The 24002-nt window shown below is 47.2% G+C and overlaps 1 protein-coding gene across 6 annotated transcripts in view; it reads left to right on the forward strand.

Moving 5' to 3' along the window:
- Nucleotides 1–24002, forward strand: part of VDR (vitamin D receptor) — a 799659-nt gene that overhangs the window by 566923 nt on the left and 208734 nt on the right. For all 6 annotated transcript variants that reach the window (XM_085600241.1, XM_085600238.1, XM_085600240.1 and 3 more), the window contains one exon: nt 6787–6955. In XM_085600241.1, coding sequence (XP_085456367.1) covers nt 6787–6955 — 169 coding nt within the window. The remainder of the gene's footprint in view (nt 1–6786; nt 6956–24002) is intronic.

Genomic DNA, 24002 nt, shown 5'->3' on the forward strand with positions numbered 1-24002 from the left:
GTTGGCAGAGCTACGTGCTCTGGTGCTTGCACTAGAGTTTACTGATCCACGTGTGACTACTCGTATTGTAAGTGACTCTTACTACTGTGTTCAGTCTTTCAACGACAATTTATTCTTTTGGACTCAGAATGAATGTCGAGATTCTAAAGGTAACACAATCAAACATAAAATGCTTTGGGTTTGAGTCGCAGAACTTAAAGAACATCTGCCTCTCGTGAATGTAATTCATACTTTTGGTCACCAGCGTGTAGGAGTACATGCTGTTGGTAACAGTTTAGCTGATGAAGCAGCAAAAACAGCAGTGACGACATATCTAATAGCAGCAGTTACAAGATCCAAAAGTAAGATTGACGATGACATCTTGGCAGCTATTGCTGCGACCGAGAAGGGAGATAATTACCCTAGAGGTTTCCCTTCTAAATACTCTTATCATTTAAGTCCTGATAAAGTTCCCTATGTGAGAATTAACGACGTTGGTGACGGATTGATTCACAACGCGGACCGCAGGCTTTCTTTGATAACGGCCGCTCACAAACATATGGCCTCGGCTCATGCAGGCGTCTCAGCGACTGTCACTATCTTGCAACAACGTTACTGGTGACACGGATTGTATAAACAGACTCGTGATTATGTCCTTACTTGTGACATTTGCCAGCAGATTAAACCTTCGACTGCTGTGCGTCCACCTCAAACACAGTTGTACATATCTAATAAACCACTTGGGTGTGTTTATTTAGATCACTGCGTTCCTTTCTCAGCTGATACTGCGTATAAGTTTATCTTAGTTGCTGTGGATTCGTGCACATGTTTTCTATGGGTTTGGCCACAAAGGAGTGCTGAGTGCTCTGTCATCAGGGATTTGCGTGTCTTTGAGGGAATTTTTGCATGTGGTACCCTCCATTCAGACCAGGGTCCGGCGTTCGCCTCCAAGGCGTACAAGTAAGCCATGAGGTCTTTGGGGGTCCAAGTCAAATTTTCATCTCCATACCGGCCTGAGGGCAATTCTGTTGTGGAACGAATGAACCGTGACTTAAAGCAATTCTTCACAGCTAGGGTTTTAGGTACTGGCAGAAACTGGTTGGCCCATTTGTATAGCGTTCAACGTGTACTTAATAATCTCCCTAGAAGATCTCTGGGAGGGCGGACCCCATACAAATTGCTCTTTGGCATAAAAATGTTTGTCCCGGACCTTGATGGTCTAGACATGGCGGCGTTGGCCGCACCCTTTAACGTAGCTGATCATTCTGCTGTGTTACAGAATCTACAAGAGGCTCGAGACAGTCTTGCAAAGGAACACTTATCCTCCACAGCTGATGCTGCACTTCCGATTCCGGTAGTTGGCTGGCTACTTCGAAACGGTGACCTGGTCCGTGAGAAGGTGGAAAACAAGAAGGAGTTTGGCCCCTCTTATCGTGCACCTGTTACAGTGCGTGGCATGCAGGGTACAAGAACAGTCATTTTACCTCCACTTCCTGGTCGCAAGGATAACCGGTACATTTCCATTGACAATGTCAAACTACGAGTGGCCGATTCTTCTTAGTATGACTCCAGCGGTCTATTGTCCAGCAATGTTGAGAAATTCTGTTTTGGCTCCGGCAAATACGAACAGGCCTGACATTGCCATCGAGATGCATTCACTTACTAATCCTTTATTGACTCCACCGGCTGGTCGTCCCCATGAAGATACTGAGTATACCTATCCCACAGATGTGTTGTTGCCGGGTGTGCAAACAAGTGCACTTGACCAGTCACGTTTTTCTTTTGACACTAACTCTACAACATCGAGTGCCCCATCGAAAATTTCTATTTTTGCTGTTTGGTTTAAAAGACATTTTTTTAATTCCCCCTTGGACTTGCATTTGGCTAGTGCTCATATCTTTTTTTTTTGTTCATGTCGATTGGATTTGTGGTTGTCTTTTTTCATCTAGTGAATGGACATTATCTTACAGAAAGATCTGCTATTAGATTAATTGATGGAACTTTGGCACCCCACTCCTCATCACATCATGAAGAGGGACCAGACTTTTGTTAACATTACTGCCTGGCATATGCCAGATGGGATTGCGTGGATGCTGTAAAATTTCAAATCCATGGCCCTACAGAGGTGATTAACGTCCGCAATGTACTTCGTGTTTCTATGGGGGATGTTGTGAAACAAAACATATGCTTTGATGATTGGGATGTCCAAGCCGTTGAGGCTCTTTTTACTGATTTGAAATATTATGCTGCTTTTGATGCTGAAGATTTGTACTTGGACTCAGCGAATTAAGCAGAGTTATTTTGCTACCAACACTATGGCAATCATTTCCTGCATAAAGCAAATACTTTTAGAAATGTTGTTAATTATACACAATGGGAACATTGCCCAGCTCCCATTGATGGTAGTTCGAAAACTCTATTGATAAATGTTACATATTTTACAGATTTCAATTAATCTAATCCTGAAGCCTTTTATTTTAAAATATCTGCTAAATCCACTTCCAAAGTTAGGCTTACACACACTAAATTACTGTATTCAAAGTCCTTTAGGGATGAATTAGCTATAAGGGGCTTTGAGCTGTGGAAGGATACCATTGATCTTAAATCTGTTTGGGGTTCTAAAAGCTGGCAAGTGCAGGGCACCGAAGCTTTGCATCGTGCATGCCTTTTCCCGAACCACATGTTTTTGAATTCTACTATTTTTCAAACTACTTGTTTTGGATTGGCGACTTCTAAAAAAAATAAAAATGAATGCCCCTACCATACCTGGTCTAGGTGCTTATCGGACCTGGGGCAATCACACAGATCTGTCCCTTGATGAATTGCAGTCACTAATTACAAATACGTCCTTCAATATTTCCAACATAGATCCCCAAGGATGGTTATTATGGCAAAAAACTTCAGATTCATGCCAACATCATTTTCTGGGTCTGAGATCAGGCTATATATTCAAGTTAGGGTGGTAAGACCACCTTCCCGCAGTTGCAGGGGCAGGATCTACACCACCACCTCCAGAGCCTGCACCTTCATGCCTGGAGATTGAACAGAGCTCTTTCTCTCTGACTCCGGATGTGGTGGATGTTAACTTATTGGCCAGAAGATACCCCACCGAATCTGTTTACTCCGGTAGTTGGGCCAGGTTTGTAAAAATGGTGTGGAGAGAGATCGACTGATTCTTTATGAGCTCATTTTTCTGATATTCTATGTTTCTAACTGTCCCTGGCACAACAGGGTTGTGCAGTAGCAACAGTCAAAGGCTACCTGTCTGCCTTATCTGCCTTTCTTTGCTTACTGGACCAACCCTCTTTGTTTAAATCTCCCATAGTTATTAGATTCATTAAGGGTCTCGCTAATAGGATTCCTCCCACTCTATTTATCATGCCTCAGTGGGATTTTGAATGTAGTCCTTACTTTCTTGGAGTGTCCCTTTGAACACCTGCATAGCTGTCCATTGAGATTTCTAGCTTTTAAGACAATATTTCAGGTTGCAGTTACTTCTGCCAGGAGGGTCAGTGAGCTGCAGGCCCATAGCTCTAAGTCCCCATTTAGCTCTATTCATGCGGATAAGATGGTTCTTAGGACCAGAGCTGCTTTCCTGTCTAAGGTGGTCACTCCCTTCCACCTAGGACAATCTATCACTTTACCAACCTTCTATCCCCCCCCTAACCCTTCTAAGGAGGAAGAGAGACTTTACTGCCTGGACCCGAAGAGGGCGGTCAGCTTCTTACTGGACAGGACTAAAGACTTCAGGTTGGACGACCAACTCTTCATTGGATATGTGGGCAAGATGAAGGGCAAGGCTGTCCACAAGATAACACTGTCCAGGTGGATCATCCTCTGCATCAAGATCAGCTACGCCTTGGCTAAGAAGGAGCCTCCTGAAGGTATTCATGCTCATTCCACCAGAGCTAAGTCTTCTTCTTTGGCTTTGGCTAGAGGTGTCCCTGTTGTAGACATCTGCAAGGTGGGAACTTGGGCCTCCCTCCACACTTTCGCGAAGCATTATCGCTTAGACTCGGAGGTGAGGAGGGACAGCCACTTTGTACGTTACGTGCTGTCATATTTTTTGGTATAACATAGGCTGGCACCCTCCTCCGGGAGCGGTACTGCTTGGGGATTCAATTCAAAATGTGAGGAATCCACAGGCAGATGTATCCATCAGAAGAACAAGTTACTTACCTTCGCTAACACTTTTTCTGGTGGATACAGTATCTTCCTGTGGATTCCTCACTGACCACCTGCCTCCCCGTTGCCTGCCTTTTTTTATACCGAAAACTTATTGGCATGTGATTCATATATTTTATTGTTATTTGAAATAATATGATTCTGGTCACTAGGAAATGTCTATATTTAAGAATTTCCAATTTCTTTCTTTAAAATATATACTGTGTATGCTTGTGGAAATGTTGTTGGTTCACCCGTTTGCCTCAAAGGAACAGAAAAAATGGGTGGAATTGGCTTCAGCAAGCCGACGAGGTCTGTTATGGCTCTGATGACTTAGCGCAGGGTCACGAGTGTAGCCGTTTCATTGTGACGTCATCGTCAACTTGGGAGAGCTATGGAGAAATATTCTGTGCAATGCTGCGCAAGGGGTAATTTAAAAGGTGCAGAATCCACAGGCAGATACTGTATCTACAAGAAAAAGCATTACCGATGGTGAGTAACTTGTTCATTGTGTACATTGGAAAGAACCCTGGCTAGATCTATTCTCCACTGTAATGTGCATTGGAGTTTCTGCAACAGCACGTGTTATGGGACTCATTCTAGCTGGAATGGAAAGAGGGATTCCTGTACACCATCCCACCACCAACTCTCCTGTCCTTTTTCAGAAGATCAAGAATGTTTGGGCCCAAACCATCCTAATTGCTCCAGACTGGGCCAGGAGAGCACTGTACCTGGAATTCCTGAGCATGAGAAAGGTACTCCAATCAGGCTGTCACTTAGGAAGGATATTGCATCTCAGCAACAGGGCAAAATCCTTTATGCCAGCCTCCACAACTTAGACCTCCATATCTGGAGATTGAGTGGCGGCAATTGACTACATTTGAATTACCATCTGAGGCAATAGATGTCACCATCACTGGCAGATGCCCTTCCACAAGATCTACCTGTGCTGCCTCTGGGACATGTTTGTGACCTGGTGTGGTTCCCAAGACACTGACACCTTACAACCAAGTGTCAGACGTTATTCTTTGTGTTGTCCTTCACCCAGCAAGGCCTGTCTGTGGGCACTGTAAAAGGTAGTTTATCGGTTCCCTTGGCCTTTTTTCGTTTGCTAGACCAGTGCCCTTGTTTAATCATCATTTGTGGTAGGGTTGATCAACGGTTTGACACATGTTCTATTTCAAACTGTTTGTGATGTCCCAGTGGAAACTTAACCTGATTTTGACTTTTCTTACGTGTGCACCCTTTGATCTTATGCTTAGTTGCTTGCTGCTTCTCCTGATTCAGAAAGCCATGATCACGTCAACTTGTCCCAAGAGAGAATTGCAGACTTTCAGTACAACTGCCCTACGCCACCTTCCTCCCTGAAACATTGGTGCTGATGACTCGGGTACCAAAGGTTGCGATTCCCTTCACATTGGGCAGTCAATCACTTTATCTGTGTGTTTTGCTCCCTCTCACCACTTGAAAGAGGAGGAGAGGGTCCATCAGCTGGACCTCAAAAGGACTTTTAATTTTTGTATCGATCGGAACAATGCCCATCAAGGGGACAATCAACTGTTAATGAGGTTTTCTAAAATGAAGAAAGGGAGGCTGTGCAGAAAATGACTTGGTCAAGGAGGGTAGTCCTTTGCATCAAGATCTGCTGTGTTCTGGTTAAAAAGCAGAACTGTTAAGAGCCCATTCCACCTGGCTTCTGACCACTCCTGCATTGGCGCGAGGAGTTCTTGTCCTTGTTATTCGCCAGGCTGTGATGTGGGTATCTGTGCATTCATTCATAAAGCATTACTGCCTTGACAGCCAGGTCTGTCGAGAAGGTCACTTCACTCGGTTGATCCTGCAGGACTTCTTGTCATGAGTCCACTCCGTAGATCACCCACCTTTGGCAAGTACTTTTTCTGTGTCTATTCTAAAGGTATGGAATTTGCAGTTAGAAGTATCCATCATAAGAACAAGTAACTTAACTTCGGTGACACTCTTTTGGGTGGATAGCCTAACCTCACATTCCCCACTGCACTCCCACATTCCCGACCTGTGGAGGGGCGTCTTTCACATCTAAAAAGGTCCCAAATTAGAAATCGACACACTGATACCAACAGTTGTTCTATGCTGCGTGTCTGATGCACAGAAAAGGAAAGAGACAAGAACGCATTAGCATGCAGCGTTTGTGCTGATATGCAACTCTGCTCTATCACATCTGGGGTGATACACATCCTGTTTGCGCATGACACCTCTGCTGATTACAGTCACTGAACTTTGTAAGTTATGGTTAGAAGCACAATCCATAAGTCATGCAACAGCTATGTAAACCATAACACACACACACACCATATTCAGTGTTCATGATCTTACGCTTGTTAAAACGGATGCTATCACAAATGTTCTAAATAATCTTACAGAAGAGATTCTATATAACATTAGCCTTACTACTTTGACAAAAACCACTATGAATGTAATATCATTAACTGGTTTAATCATGTGTTGATGTTTAAATAACTTTCACTTTTAAGTAGTTTTTGTTTTATATTATACATAGTGTGGGGTCATAAGGATTGAATTTGGTGTGTGGGTAATGAGGCCTACGAAAATGCAGTAATTTAATGCACAACTTTTTTTTTTCTCCTCCAAATGTTTTGTCTACAGATTGTGTTGCACCTAACTTCTTCAGTAGCCTGATGTTGACTGAACAACATAGTGATGGTTCTTCTACGCCTGGTGAACCACAACTTTCTATGTTGCCTCATTTAGCGGACCTTGTAAGCTATAGTATACAGAAAGTTATTGGATTTGCCAAAATGGTTCCTGGATTCAGGTCAGCCTTTTTTGTAATGCCTAGAATTGTTTAAATAAGAAGGGGGCACACTTGTTAATATTTTTATTGCTACCTTTGTAAGTATGTATTATGTTACTTGACTTGTTTTAAATCTTATTCCCTGGCTCACAACCATCGGATCTTAAACATATGTTTGTGAAATTCACTAATATTGTGTTATAATTGAAACCGATAAACATTATATTGCATAGGTTTGTGGTTGTATGGATTGAAAATAAGGCATACCAGTAAATTAGCAGTATTACATTAGTGATCCACACAGACAAAACATGATCTTATAGTAACTTTTGCTAGTTTAAAAATGCAGAATACAATAATTTTGCCCAATATTGAACGTCTAACAATAAGTATATCCTTGCTAATATTTCTATCAAAAATAGTGCACCCTTCCAATGCCATGCAAATAACATCATTACGATTTATTATGATAAAAGTGCAATTGTGAGAAAATGTAGTGTACCTGGAGTCTATAACATGACAGAACTCATACATTGTAAATCAAATAATGTTTTTTTCTGGAATAGTGCCTCTAAATTGTGCAGACTTTTATTTTTGCCTGTTCCTTTGCTGTCCATTTCCATCAGTTATACAGGCATCAAATTAAAAATTGAAGAGAGGGAAGCATGCCCGCTGGAAGAAGAGGGTTTACGGATTAGGAATACAAGAGGATCTGCAGTCGTTATTTAGCTTTTTACGATCTACCTTCATACAAACATTTAAAAGTTTTCAGAATCTCAAATGGTGAGGCAGAAAACCATAGTCCACCTTGGCCTAGCCGAGAAAAATTCTAAACATAACTTTAGCAACTTTGGTATCTCTTTTGGAATTCATATCCAAAGCAAAGTCCAATCAAATAAGCCTGAGGTACCTGTAGGTGGCTGATCATACCTAGTGGACGTCATGTTGTAAGGATACCATCCTGCCTTGACTCAAGCTGGAGGCTTGAACATACGCTTCCCCGGAGGAAATATTCAAAGGATCCAATACACTAAAATGCAGGAGCAGATTGACGCAAAATACAAAGGGTGGGGCAACAGTATGTACTAAATCATTCTGAAGACCAAAAATGTATAACATCCAAAAAGAAATTGAGAGCCCTGTTGATGTCTAGATTATAAAGCACTTAGTTCATCCAAGTAACATTTTGGGAAGAAACTTAGTAATATTGTATCCCTCATTTGTATGGACATTTGAAAGAACATGCAATAAACGTTGAAAGAAAAAACTTAGATAGATAGCGCAACCTTTAAATTTCAAACAGACTGGGGGCTCTAAAAAGAGGGTTCGAAGTAGAGAAGCCAGTGGAATGTTTCTTAAGAACATAATTTGCCAATTCTTCTAAGCTCAATATTTGCCAATTGAAACCTATTCCTGGCTTGCCCAAATCATTAATGACCCAGAGAATTGGGTATCCTACATCTTGGCCCTAGCCAACAGGATTGTAGCAGGGGCCCAAGTTCCATCTACGTGGAAAGGAGCGGAGGTAATCCCTGTATACCAGAAGGGCGATAGATCTGTACCCTCCAACTACAGCCCCATCAGCCTCATTGATTGTATTCAGAAGGTCTTCGCAGGTGCACTCCTGAAAATACAGGCCTGGATTATCGCCCAGAATATTCTGTCTATATATCAAGCTGGGTTCAGACAAAAACCCAGTACCATCGACCAGGCATTTCGATTTCTTTTATTGACCTGGAAAACGGTGGCCATTGGACAAGGAAGTCTTTTATTGATTTAAGGTCAGCTTTCAACCTAGTCCCAAGAGAACAGCTATGGACGATTCGCAAAGAGATGGGCCTTCCTCCCATGATTTTAGCCCTTGTCATCCGCCTTCATGATTCCAACTACGCAAGTGTTCGGTAGGGCAATCAAGGGCAACTTACTGATCAAATTAAAGTCAAAAGGGGGGTCAGGCAAGGTTGTGTACTGGCACCTACACTCTTTTCACTATTCATAAATGGAGTAGTCCAGTACCTTTGTGAGGTCCCCTAGATGCCACGACTCTAGGTAGTGATAAAGTGATCACTCTCCTGTTCGCTGATGATACCCTGCTAGTCTCTAAGACCCCAGTGGACTACAATTGGTTTTATATCGATGTAAGGCCTTCTGTGACTCTCGGGCCTGGAGGTCAACACTTCCAAAACAAAGCTCCTAATGCTGAACCCACACAAGTTATGTAAAGGAAAGTTAACATTGGGTGGGGTCTCGCTGGAAAGACTGAGTAACATTGATTTTCTGGGGATCATTCTGTCTGACGACATGACCTGGAAGCCCCAGATAGCGAAGCGCACCCTGCAACTCAGACAGATAGCGGGGCCTCTAACTAACCAGCATAGGTCCTCTCATAGCAAACCGTTAGCAGCACCTCTCCACATATATCACTGCAAGGCAATACGTTCAGTTTTGTATGGAGCGAAACTGTGGGGATTTGAGAAGTTGGATGGTATGATGACAACAGAGAATACATTTTTGAGGGCCCTAGTTTCGCTCCCGCAGAGTACCCCTCTCCACCCATTCAGGTTGGATATGGTACGTGCTACTATTGCTGAGAAGGCCTAGCTACACTCCCTGCTATTCGGGCTCTGCCTACAATCAACGTCCAAGTTGTCTCCATACGCCGCTATCCTTAATGGAGTGCAGGCCCTTGATTGTTTTAAGAAGATCCCCGGGCTCCAGGAAGTGAAATCTTTGCTCACCGCAATTGGCTTAGAGGGCTTGTGGGATTCTAGGGATTGTGATCGGCTGCTCACCAAGGAACACCTAAAAAAAACACTATTGGCATTGGGTGGCCTAGTCCTCCCTCTCATTGTCATCCTGGGGCCTCTTAGCCACAAAGTTTATGGAGTTCAAACAGATTGCCTCATACGAATCCTAATTGGATGTTATCACAATCCCCTTGGATAGGAAGCTGTTCATGCAATTTAGATTTGGTTCACTTCCAGTGAACGCTCTCGCAGCCTCCTGGCGCTCACCACCCACTGACTCACAATATTGCCCAGGCTGTTCCTATGCTGTGGATCGATTGGTCATATTCTTTTTGCCTGCCTTCTGTACCAGTGGCCGAGGGCCAAATGGCTATCCCACGCTTGTAAACGCGTTGGCATCCGGTTCCATTTAGAGGCGCTGCACATTTTCAAATCTGACGCTAGCCCACTAGTAGTCTGCGCAGTTGCAAAGTTTCTTGGCATTATGTGGGCAATTCGAAAGTCTGTCCTGAAACTGCAACATGAAACATTAATACTCTGGACAACGTAAAAATAAATAAAAAAGTTCAATATATCTTAAAAGGACCTTTCAAACTTTTATATATCCATTCGTTGTCTAATTGTGAAATTTGTGTTTTAATTGATTTATTTTTTTAGGACTTTGCCTACAACTAATCTCTTAGGGTGGGCCGTGTTATTCACTACTCTCTCGAGATCAGACCCCTTTGCATTTAATGCTTCACTGTCTTGTTACTTGTACTTTTAGGGGAACATTTTAAGAAATTGTGTGTCAATTTTAACTGATCATCGATGTATTTTTTGCATATATTTAATCATTTTTTAATTATGAATTGTTTGTACTTGCTCTTTTATGGGCACAGACCGAAATAAAGTTTATGATCATTTGTTCCAGAGTACTTGAATATGTATTAGCTTTGTTTGCTAGTGCCTGCTAACCCAATCGTTCTTAAATCACTGTCTAATATTTTGCAGCTATATCCATCAAAGTGCGATTTAGACTGGGTTAGCTTCTGCACTATGTGACAGCTAAATTAATATATTGAATGCAGGGCCGACGTAGGTCCCATTTCAGTTGAGTGTCTGCCCTCTCAACTTTTTCAATAAATGAGAACCTGTGGGAAAATAAAGCCAGAATTGTGCTAGGTCACTTTCAATCCCCCATGATAATTATATACTAGTTACATGTACGCCTGTGTAGTAACAGGGTCATGTTGTGTTGCCCTCTCAGTGAGGTAACTAGAAGCATACCTCCAATGCAGATTGTGAGAAGTTAGCCTGGTATATGCTGTCCACTAATTAAAGTGTGCACCTTGCACCAGCCCAAACAACCCTTATGATGTATGAGGTCAAAGATAACCTTTACAAATCTATCCTAGGGGTAGCTGTGGAGAGCAGCCTTCATGCTTAATCTTGAAGGAATGTAAGGCAGTTTTTTTTCTCCAGAATATCACCTCATATTTTGACTAAATGAAAGGAGAACCACACAGTAGTTATATAAAAATATGTATTTATTAATATAACACTCTACTATCCTCTACACGAGGATAGAACACAAAGCACACAATACGAGATCAAGAGAACAGTTGTAAGTAGCACAATACACAGTGGGCTCCAGGGGGAGACCAAACCTGTTAGAAATGGGATTTCTGGTTGGCTAAGGCTTGCGCCGAAGCCAAGCAGAAACCACCACTCTAGTCAGGACAAGGGAGTTACACACCGAAGATAACCCCTGCTCACCCCCTTGGTAGCTTGGCACGAGCAGTCAGGCTTATCCTGGAGGCAATGTGTATAGCGTTTGCGCAAAACACGCACAGCAACAACACTCTAGGCACACCACAAAAGAAACTCCACACAAAGTTATATCAAAAATAGCCTTTGTATTATCATAAAACACATTAGAATAGTAATCAAACAATATACACTGTGCCACCTGGCACTAGGCAATATTTACAGGGGATTATATACACATGACAGGGCCACTTGGACCACTGTCAGAACCATCACAAAATGAAAATAGTAGATGTAGAACCAATAATAAACGTAGAACACAACCAGTAATTACTGGCAAACACTGTACTCAGCATCATCCTATAACACAAACCATATTATGCACAGTATTACCTCAGGCGTAAAATACATCATGCGCCAACCTCATAAGCCTAAATATATTAGACCATAACCTCCTAAGCATAACTCACATTAGGGGCATAAACCACAGTAGAGGTTAACCTCACAAGCATAAACCACAGGATGCAAATAACCTCATACATAAACCACATTTAGAGGCATAAATAACTGTGCATAAATCACAGTACATGAATCACATTTCCTGCGCACCACATAAATCACATTAGGTCCTGGTGCCCCATCAACCTCAGTGTCCCCCTGGCCAACGGACCTTCTCAGAGGGCTCAAATGCCGTATGTCCCAAATGTCAGGGCGGCTGCCAATGCCGCAGAATCCATAAGTGCGTGATTGCGCTGGGGCAGAGGAGTACGTCTCACTCCTACCTCATTCAAAATGCCCCCAAAGAAATGTCAGCTTAAACGTTGCAGCTGCCGCTAAGTGCCGTGCAGCTGTGATGCAAAACGTGGGCCTGGGCACTCACTGCGCCCTTTGGACAAATATGCAAAAACGTTGCAGCTGCCCGGGCTGTTGCGGGGCAGCTGAGAATCGGGTAAAGTGTCCCTGGCACAACTGTGCCCTTCAAACCAATGTGCCAACCGTTGCAGCTGCCCTCTATCAGGCGGGGTAGCTGGGAGCAAATAACCAGCAGGCACGGGCACCTCGGCGCCCTCTGGACCCCCACTGGGGCCCTAGAAACGAAGGTGCCCACGTTGCAGCTGCCCGCTACGGCGGCACAGCTGGGAATCAACAAAGTAAAAAGGGGCCCTGGCACCTCTGTGCCTCCTCAGCCCCACTGGGCCTTTCTAAATCAAATTGCCCCCCTCGCAGAATGAAGCCCTACTCACCGGGTGGTTGGGGGGGGGGGAATAGTCCCCTCTCTCGCCGATCCTTCCTCTGGACTGGCTGCAATGTGCGAGACTCACTCTTCTCTACCAGAGCCCCGCGGGCCAGCGCCAGCATTTCTCCTACACACGGGGCTTCCCTCAGTTCATGGGAGCCCCGCTCCGCATGCGCTGGCTTTAGTCTGCTTCCTGGTTGCCTTCCCCCTCTCGTCATGTAACGCCCTGAACGTCTCAGGATCGTTTAACAGACACGACAATGAGGACGCAACCACTTGTGAAGGGTTAGTTCTTTTAATGAAGGCAAATAAAATACAAAGAACAAACAAAAGTTATAGTCACTGGAATCCTCCAGGCTAAGTACGTTACCAGCCCACAGCACGGATGGTCCTAACCGTCCTCTGCATATACGCCGATCCCGGCGTATGCCAACAGAGGGCAGAAATGAAATGGCCGACAATGCCAATCGGTAGGCTGTGAGGGGCACGAAGAGTGTTGGGGAGAATCGAGGAGTCAGGGAAACACCCAGCCGGGGTCTCTACCTGAAGGGAGCAGCCGCTCAACCTCTTCCTCAGACTGCACCGGGACGCGGAGTCACCTCCTGGTGATGCGTCACCGATACCCCAATCACAAGCAAGAAGACTGAACCGAGAGCAGCCGCTCGATCGATCCTGTGGACTTCCGAGTCTGTAACGCGGCAAACACCTCCTGGTGTGCGTTTACAGCTGGCAGTCCCTGTGTCTCTGGTCGGGCTGGGAGTTACGACTCCAACCAGCAAAAGCGCCACTGCGCTTGGACTCAGCCGAGTCAAAAAGCGAAGCTCAATGGTTGACCGGTAGAGCTTCCGGGTCCTTCACAGGTGACGATGGGGCAAGACACGGCCCAGGGAGTAACGACTCGACCTACCTCCGTTCTTGCCTTACTGGAGCACCACTCCGGAACACTGCTCTTCACGAAGCAGGTACGTCGGTGTAAACACAATATCCGACAGCCTTGTACCTCCCGGTTCCTCCCTTTATAGGGCGTGTTTTCCTTGAGTTATGTAACAGCTCTCCTGTTTACATAAGGGCGTGTTTCCCTTGAGTTATGTAACAGCTCTCCTGTTTACATAAGGGCGTGTTTCCCTTGAGTTATGTAACAGCTCTCCTGTTTACATAAGGGCGTGTTTCCCTTGAGTTATGTAACAGCTCTCCTGTTTACATAAGGGCGTGTTTCCCTTGAGTTATGTAACAGCTCTCCTGTTTACATAAGGGCGTGTTTCCCTTGGGTTATGTAACAGCTCTCCTGTTTACATAAGGGCGTGTTTCCCTTGTATGACAGGAATTCTTGACAGTACATCCTCCCTCTCAGCGGCTCCCCACGGGTCCAGCGCTGGCAGGAAAACGCCGATGGAACAAGGAGACCAAGCGCGGAGCATGAACCCCTTCAGCCGGTTCCCATGAATGCTCCTCCGGGCCATAGCCTTTCCACGCAACCAGGTACCACAGCTTCCCCCTGCGCCATTTGGACGCCCGTATGCCCGACACTTCATACTCCACCTCCGACTCCACGCATACCGGCCTAGGTGTCCCAGACGGCTTGGAGGGTGCTGGTTTGAGCAATGATACATGAAAGACAGGGTGTATCCGCAATGACTGGGGCAAGCACACCTTCACGTTCACGGGACCCATACACCTGGTAATTCGATAGGGGCCCATGTACTTGGGATGGAACACACTGTTCTTTCGAAACCTCATGTTTCTTGTGGATATCCAGACGTAGTCTCCAGTGCGGTACAGTGGCCCGGGCCTTCTCTTCCTATCTGCCGCAGCCTTGTATCTTCTCTTGGCCTCTATTAGGACAGCCCTTGAGCGCATCAACGTGTCTTTTATGTGTGCCACCCTGTCCGCTGTGGCGGGAATCCTGTCCTCTCTGAACGGATGTAGAAATGGCAAGAACCTGGGATGTTGGCCATAGTTGCTATAGAACGGAGATGACTGTGTGGAGCTGTGAGTGGCGTTGTTATAGGCTATCTCTGCAACCCATAGCAAGTCGACCCATTCTTCCCTGCCCTGGTCCACAAAACATCGCAGATACTGTTTGAGCGTTTGGTTCAGGCGCTCGGTTTGGCCGTCCGTTTGAGGGTGGTAGCTGGTGGACAGGGCGGTCTTAACATGCAGCGCAGTGCACCAAGTTTTCCAGAATTGCGCAGTAAACTGCGACCCCCGGTCCGACACGATCACCCCAGGTAATCCATGCAGTCGTACCACATTCTGTAGGAGTAGTGACGCCAATTCCCCGGCCGTAGGGACTCTCTTGCAGGGGATGAAGTGCCCCATTTTCGTCAAGTAATCCACCACCACCAGTATTGCCGTCATCCCCTGGTCTACCGGTAGGCCCACCACGAAGTCCAGTGATATGCTATCCCATGGTCTATCCGGGGTCGGAAGTGGATGTAAGAGCCCTTGGGTTCGGCCATGGTCGGCCTTCATGGTAGCACACGTAGGACACTCCTGTCCCCACCTCCTGACATCCACTCTCATGGTTGGCCACCAGAAATGCCGTCCCATGCTAGCCACCGTTTTTTCAAAGCCCAAATGACCTGCGCATGGAGAGTCATGGCACCAGATGAATGCTTGTTTCCTTAGCCTAGGCGTGGGTATCAATAGGCACCTGCCCTTCAGGGGTATCCCGTCCTTCAGCTGCCATTCTCTGTGACTGAGGAGCCACCTCCGCCATGCGAATGACCTGATCCCTCTCTTTATTCCCCTCAGGAAAGTATCTGGTTGGATAACCCCCAATACCATCCTCGGGGAAATGATGGAACGCTCGGTTGCAGGCAATGGTTCCTTAACTGCAGATTGACGGGACAGGGCGTCCGCCTTCCGGTTTTCCGTCCCCGGCCGATATGTGATGCGGAAGTTGAACCCCGCAAAGAAGATCATCCACCGCAGCTGCCTGGGAGAAAGGTGTCTAGTGGCCGTCATGAACTGTAGGTTCCGATGGTCCGTGTACACCGATACCACATGTCTTGCCCCCATCAACCAATGCCTCCATTCGGCGAAGGCGTCCTTGATTGCGAGAAGCTCCTTCTCCGCAATATGGTAGTTGCGTTCGGCGTCGTTGAGTTTGCGGGACATGTACGCAACGGGATGAAGCACCCCTGTGTCGTGGTTGCGTTGGGACAAGATAGCCCCCAGCGCCACATCCGACGCGTCCGCTTCCACCACGTAGGGGAGATCCGGATCGGGGTGAGCCAACACCGGCGCCTTACCAAAGGCGCTTTTCAGGGCCTCAAAGGCTTTGTTCGCTTCAGGGGACCAGACAAACTCCTTGGACTTCCTCAGTAGCTGTGTGATTGGGGCCACCACTCCTGAAAATCCATCTATAAACCGCCTGTAAAAGTTGGCGAAGCCAATGAAACTTTGGACGTCCTTCACGCTTTGGGGCACCGGCCATTCTTTCACCGCCTTGATCTTTCGTTCTGCCATCTCCTGTCCCTCTGGACTCAGCATCACTCCGAGGAATTCCACGGATGTGACGTGGAAGTCACACTTGCTGAGTTTACAAAACAGCATGTTTTCCCTCAGCTTTTGGAGCACAGCTTTGACGTGGTGTACGTGCTCCTCCACACTGGACGAATAGATGAGGATGTCGTCGATATATACGACCACGTAGATATCCAACTCCTCTCTGAATACCTCATTCAAAAAGTACTGAAAGGCTGCCGGGGCGTTGCACAGACCGAACGGCATGACGAGGTACTCAAAAAGGCCGAACCTGGTCTTAAAGGCGGTCTTCCACTCGTCTCCGTCCCTCATGCGCACCAGATGGTACGCCCCTTTCAAATCCAACTTTGTGTAGATACGAGCTTTCTTGACCTGTTCCAGAAGTACACTGATGAGAGGCAAGGGGTACCGATTTTTTATGGTTATCGCATTCAATGCCCTAAAGTCCACACAGGCTCTCAGCTCCCCATTAGCCTTCGGGATGAAGAAGAGTGGCGAGGCGGCCGGAGACTTGGACGGGCGGATGAATCCTAGCTTGAGGAGTTTATCCAGGTACCCCCGGAGATGCACGTTTTCAGGCTCCGTCAGGGCATACAGCCTGCCGCTGGGAACGCTGGCCCCTGGCACCAGGTCGATCTGGCAGTCAAACTGTCTATGTGGTGGTAGCACTTCCGCCTTCACCTCATCAAATACATCCTCAAAACTGTGATAAGCCTGGGGGAGAGCCACATCTTTTTCTGCCGCTGTAGCCACCGTCTGACTCCCGCTCTCATCTGCGTCAAGGGATTCCGTTCTTATTCCACAATGCAGGATGCAATACGGTGACGTCATTTCGATGCGATGTGTTGGCCAATCCACAAAGGGGTTGTGTTTCTGTAGCCACGGCAATCCCAATATGACGCCATATTGGGGCGCTCGGATGATGTTAAAATCGATTTGTTCCAAATGGTTCCTCCCATATCTCATCGGAAGGACCCCCGTGTGCTGACCGATGGGCCCCCGTCACCAATCGCCTTCCGTCTACCGCATAGACGTCTTCGGGTACTGCTTTGGGAAGAAGCACTAGCCCTAGCCTGCATGCCTCGTTGTGGTCCATAAACATGCCAGTGGCCCCTGAATCCACCATGGCCACAACGGGTATCCACTGGTCATGCACTCCCACGTGCACCGTGATAAACAGGTGTCGTTGTCCCTTAGTGACCGAGTTGGAAAGTGAAGGGATGGATGAGTGACTCCGAGATGCCCCTTCTCTGGTCTTGGAGTCCTCTAGTTTTCCGCCGGTATGTCCACCACGGCTGTTACCGACCGGTTGGCCCGATAACGTGACGTCTTCGGTTTGGCAGGGCATTCACGTACGTAGTGGCCTTTTTTGCCACAATATAGGCAAAATCCTTGTTTACGGCGTGACTCTTTCTCCGTGGCTGTGAGGCTCGCTCGTATTGCGCTGATGTCCATGGGTTCTCCCTTGGATGCGGTGGAAGTTTCAGGACTTCCCACCGTCACATAGGATGGAAGGGATTTTCCTTTTCTCCCATGATCCCCCTTTCTTTCACTTAGCCTATGTTCCAGCCGTAATACCAGGTTGATAAGGCCCTCACATGTCTTGGATTGAGGGTCAATATGAGCCACGGCGTCCTTGAGCTCATCGCACAGCCCTTGATGGAAGAGCGCCGTCTGTTTAGCAACAGGCCACTTGGTTTCCGCAACCAGCCTTCGGAACGCGTTGAGATACTGCACCAGGTCGTTGGATCCCTGTCTCAACTCAAGCATTTCACGGTCCGCCGTGTACGAGTCAGCCCTTCTGTCGAATACCTTCAGGAATTCCTCGCGAAAAGCACCCCAATCACATAAGAGGGGGTCGTCCCTGCTCACCAGAGGTACGGCCCATTGTGCCGCGTTTCCAGCCAAATAGGATATAAGGAAAGCCACACGAGCCTGACTCGTGGGGAACGCCTTTGGTTTGCACGATAAATGTAGCGCCACTTGTGTGAGGAATACCTGCACTGTGTTAGGATCCCCACTGTACCTCTCTGGTGTTGCCAAGGGGATGGCTACCGGCATTTCCACTACTACCGCAGGGGTCTGGTTCGTGAGGGAGGTGCTGGGCGTGAGCGGGTCCAATTGGATAGCATCCAGTCTGGCTTTTACATCGGCTGTTTCTTGCCTAGAGGCAGCCACTTCAACTTGCATGGCCGCTAAAGCAGCCAGCACATCATCAAGTGTTGCCATGTCTGTTATCGACCGGGAGACAGTTAGTGTTATTAAGGTCGGATATTTTGTAACGCCCTGAACGTCTCAGGATCGTTTAACAGACACGACAATGAGGACGCAACCACTTGTGAAGGGTTAGTTCTTTTAATGAAGGCAAATAAAATACAAAGAACAAACAAAAGTTATAGTCACTGGAATCCTCCAGGCTAAGTACTTTACCAGCCCACAGCACGGATGGTCCTAACCGTCCTCTGCATATACGCCGATCCCGGCGTATGCCAACAGAGGGCAGAAATGAAATGGCCGACAATGCCAATCGGTAGGCTGTGAGGGGCACGAAGAGTGTTGGGGAGAATCGAGGAGTCAGGGAAACACCCAGCCGGGGTCTCTACCTGAAGGGAGCAGCCGCTCAACCTCTTCCTCAGACTGCACCGGGACGCGGAGTCACCTCCTGGTGATGCGTCACCGATACCCCAATCACAAGCAAGAAGACTGAACCGAGAGCAGCCGCTCGATCGATCCTGTGGACTTCCGAGTCTGTAACGCGGCAAACACCTCCTGGTGTGCGTTTACAGCTGGCAGTCCCTGTGTCTCTGGTCGGGCTGGGAGTTACGACTCCAACCAGCAAAAGCGCCACTGCGCTTGGACTCAGCCGAGTCAAAAAGCGAAGCTCAATGGTTGACCGGTAGAGCTTCCGGGTCCTTCACAGGTGACGATGGGGCAAGACACGGCCCAGGGAGTAACGACTCGACCTACCTCCGTTCTTGCCTTACTGGAGCACAACTCCGGAACACTGCTCTTCACGAAGCAGGTACGTCGGTGTAAACACAATATCCGACAGCCTTGTACCTCCCGGTTCCTCCCTTTATAGGGCGTGTTTTCCTTGAGTTATGTAACAGCTCTCCTGTTTACATAAGGGCGTGTTTCCCTTGAGTTATGTAACAGCTCTCCTGTTTACATAAGGGCGTGTTTCCCTTGAGTTATGTAACAGCTCTCCTGTTTACATAAGGGCGTGTTTCCCTTGAGTTATGTAACAGCTCTCCTGTTTACATAAGGGCGTGTTTCCCTTGAGTTATGTAACAGCTCTCCTGTTTACATAAGGGCGTGTTTCCCTTGGGTTATGTAACAGCTCTCCTGTTTACATAAGGGCGTGTTTCCCTTGTATGACAGGAATTCTTGACACGTCAGCTATGGGGGAAGGTGGAAATGGAGCCCGCGAGGCTCCGGCACCGGCTTCGCCCACAGTCAGGCAAGGCCGCCTGGCTTCCTTCTTGGCCAAAGTGCGGGGTGGGCACCCGCTCGTAACGACACATAATGCGGGGTGGGCACCCGCTCTACATAAAAGCATAAGCGGGGTGGGCACCTGCATATTCAAATATCAAATAAGTGGGCTGGGCAACCGCGAAGATAAAGAAAAACACGGGGTGGGTACCGCTGCTCAGGCATCACAGGGGAATCACTTACGATGGGGATTCCCTCTCAAAGGGGCTGCAGCTCAGCGCTGTGCAGTCCCCGCTGTCCTCCTTGGGGAAATAAAAAGAAAGCACTCACGAGGCACTAGAAGTATTTAAAAGGAGTGAATCCAAGGCAAAGTTCCTCCAGGTCCATGGGGCATAGCTGGGCCCAGGGAGGCCAGCACACAGGGCCCTCCAGCACGGAGGGAAGCCCCCATGGCGGTTCCTCCTGGGCCCCTGCAGCAGCACGCCCCCCAAGTCAGGAACAGCACCAAAGAACAGAACCAACAAACATGGGTCACAGCCCCTACATTTATACTCCTTTCTCCTTTGTTCTGCAGTGTAGGGTTTGGGGGAACCAGATGCAACTGGTTCAGGGGGGGAGTTGGAGGACTTTGTTTTCCAAGCTCCTCTTCCTCTTTGTCAGATGGGGGCTAGGTGATCAGACAGGGGGTGGAGCCAGCATTGTACCGGCTGGGCACAGTCCTATTCAGAGTCAGGGGATTACTCCTCCCACTACTCCCAACACAGATGTCCCATTCAGCCTAGTGCTGACTCACCCAGCCCCTCCTGGAGCCACACACACCTCCCAGCCCCTGTCACTCATAAGCCAGACATGCAATTCACATCAGTCAGGCAGACACATAGCACACAGAAATGCCAACTTCTAAAAGTGTCTAACAACACAGGGTATGGCTCCAATCAGCAAGGTTGAGCCTCTAATCAAAATACAACAAAAACACCTTGCCTGTACTGATCCTTATTCAAAGATCTCAATAATCACGGTGACAACAAACAAATTGTCAACCTACTCAAACATAATTAAAAAATATATTTTTTATTTTCAATTTTTCAAAAATCATTTTGAATTACAAGAAATATCACAAATCAGCAATGTTTGGACAATATACCACAAGACCAAAAAACAAATCAATAACTTTACATCAATACACAAATAGTGCAAAACATTAAAGGACGACTTACGAACAAAACATAGAACACAGGACATAGACACTAAATCATCTTTTTCCAAAAATTATTTACATTGGTTAATCGATCTAGAGAAACCAACAAAAACAGTGTGGACGGTTCAACGGAAATATTTCTGCACTGTGCCAATGTATGGACTTTTATTTCATCATTCATTTAACCAGGCAGAAAAAGTCTTATTATTGGTCACACTTGTTTATCAATAACAACAAAAAGGTTGACTCGTTTCAAACCCCGTAAGGCGTTGGCTAGGGGTTCTCTTCAGGACCAATCACTAGAAGACAATAACGAATAAAGATGGATAAAGGACCAAACTTCTTCTGTGTAAAAGCTGAGAAAAGCAATGGACTTTTGATGACCTTGAGCACTCAGTTTGCGGGCGCTTATCTTACCTATTTGGCCACGACTGCAATCAAGACAAGGTCTGGAGCATGTAGAATCGCTGGGACTGCAAGGAACTACCCAGAATGAGTATACAGGGACTCCATTGAGGACGGGTGCAGTGTGTGGACACGACTGCGGGCTCCGTACAATTCTATGGGAAAGTCGCGGTTATACTTTTAAAGTTTAAGGACCCTTCTAGGAGGACTTCGAGCAAACCCTTTGGAACTTAAGAGTTTGAAGAGCCACTCCACCCGTGGATATCAAAGTGCCTGAGTTACCTATCCCAGAGGAACCGGGTGCATAGGTCTGAAGTGGCATCAGAAACTGCCACCGTTCTCAGTGGAGGGCTGTGAAGAAGTACTGCTGCCGTCAAGGTGAAGAGGGTCCAGTGGAATCCAAGCCTGGATTCAGAAAGGAAGAAACCTGAAAGCAGAGGGGACAGAGTCTGGGTCACTTCAGAGTGACAAGGTGCTGGGTAGACTAATGCCCAACGATGTTGGGTGCTTCAGGTGCGAAGGGATGCTTGACTCTGCTGCCACGAGGACCAGGAGACATCGAGGACAACCAGGAGCCGGAGGTGAGCTGTCCCACGAAGGATGTCGAGTGCTGAGGGGTCGGTGTCCGGGTGGAGCACCAACAAGCCTTGGCAAAAGCAACCCACGAAGGCAGGTCAAGCAGGTGAAGGTGTGGACCAGCAAGGTCCAGGGGATTCACCAAGCACTGGAGAGTCAGTGTACGTCTGGAGCAACCAGGAAAGCCCAACAGAAATCAAGATGACCCTCAGAGGGACCCACAGGCCGAAGGACCAGGAGTCACGAAGGGACCTCGAGCAATATTGCAAAGTACCAGTCCATGAAGCACTCGATGCGAGTAGGCCCGAGTTCTTTAGGGCAATTACTGCTCAGGGTCAGGATTACACGGAGTCCAATGCACAGGCTCGGGAATCGCCAAAAGCGTATGCAACTGCAAATGGATGCGGTGCGCAGGGGTTCGGGTTATGCAGTCCCCACGAGGGATACTGGCCTCAAACTTGCTGAGAGGGCAGATCAACCTCGAGGACCTTCAGAAACCCACCTCCTGTATTGCTGAAATCTTTGGAGTCCGTAGGAGCTCAGGAGCAGCAGACCGGTCATTTGAGTTAAGGTGCCTGCTAGGGCAGGGGAGTGACTCCTTTACTCCAAGGAATATTCTTCAATTGTTCTTAGTGCACCACAGGTCCTGCACGGAGCTTGTATGGAGCAAGGGCACAGACAAAGCTTTGGACGGAGCGGGTGACTAGGTTGGGCCCAGTCGAAGTCCAGTGTGTCCAGACGGTCGAAGGTCAGTGGTTTCTTCTTGTAGGATCTTGTCCACATAAGGTAAGCCTTTATGTACCCACGGGAGAGGGTTGGACAGATTTGGAGGACCCTCCTAGCGGAGGGTCAGGACAGAGGGGTGGTTACACCCATGTCCTTTGTCCAGTTTCGCGCCAGAGCAGGAGCCAACGGCTCCCAGAACTGGTTTGAGCTGGATTATGCACAGGGACACCAAATGTGCCTCGGGTGCAGACTTTCAGGCACTCTGAGTGCACCCACCCAGCCCCAATACACTAAATCCTGTCTGGGAGGTGGTCATGCCTCCCTGTGACAGGATGCCTATTGTGCTGCCTTACTCTGCTCGAGCTTGGCTCAGCAGCAGGAGGGCAGAAATATGCCTCTGGTTGGCAGCATCCATTTTGTGCTGACCGGGTCTAGAAGGCTGGCACTAGATAGACCAGTGATCCCTCGAAGCTCGCTTCAGAAGGGTGGAATCATAACTCCCACACCGGTTACCAGTGTGGAGGTATGATTCCAAGGTCTTTGATACCAAACACAACATTTTTCTATGCAGCTGTATTCAAAGTAGCATTTACCGTGAGGTTATAATGCACCTCAACCTATATGTCCGGCTGAGTCACAGAAAACCCAGGAGAATGGTCTCCGAAGGCTGCAGAGAGGCTCTGCTCATGCAGGGGCACCCTCTCACTAAAAACCCAGCACCCTGCCTTCAGGATTGTTAAGGCCTACTATAGGGGTGACTTATACGTTTTGAGTGTAGTGACCTATAGATATAGTGAACCTAAATCTAAAGTAAGTGGTCCAAGCACCATCTTACACAGGCTGCTGTAGCAGACCTGGAGTTCCATTTTACATGGCCTCTCATGGGTGGCATAATACATGCTTCAGCCCATGGGAGGCCTCTGGGGTACCTATGCCCTGGGTAAATGGGTACCATATACTAGGGACTGATAAAGGTACCCCAGAATCCAATCTGGAGTGTACCAAAGTACATATATGACAATTTAAAGGAGAAAGCAGATAGACTGGGTTCCTGATTAGCAGGATCCCAGTCAGACTAGTCACAACACTGTGAAACATCAAGCAAAAAATTAGGGTAACCATAAGAAGCAGATCCTACTTTCCTCCACAGATTGGTCACATACCTTTTCAAAACATAAAAAAACTTTATTCTGTGGAACTGCTGCCACTGCAGTGGAGAGTGCAGATCTACTCATTTTTCATGCAACTACACCCTGTGAGGAGTCTGCTGAACATGACTGCTTGCGGGTATTGGGCACCCTTGGCAGAAAACCATCCTTATGCAATCAGACAGATCTTACCACAGATCCAGAGCTTTCACGCATAAATGTGGGATTCACATGCCACTTGTTTGACAATCTCCAACAGTGCAGTTATCTGATAAATAGATCTGCTAGATATAAACTAGTGATCTCATGCTGTAATTTAACAGGTTTTTAAAAGCCATAGACATTGCCATTTTGTCTTTCT

The sequence above is a fragment of the Triturus cristatus genome, chromosome 4_2 (assembly GCF_964204655.1).
Source record: "Triturus cristatus chromosome 4_2, aTriCri1.1, whole genome shotgun sequence".
In the NCBI taxonomy this organism is placed as follows: Eukaryota; Metazoa; Chordata; class Amphibia; order Caudata; family Salamandridae; genus Triturus; species Triturus cristatus.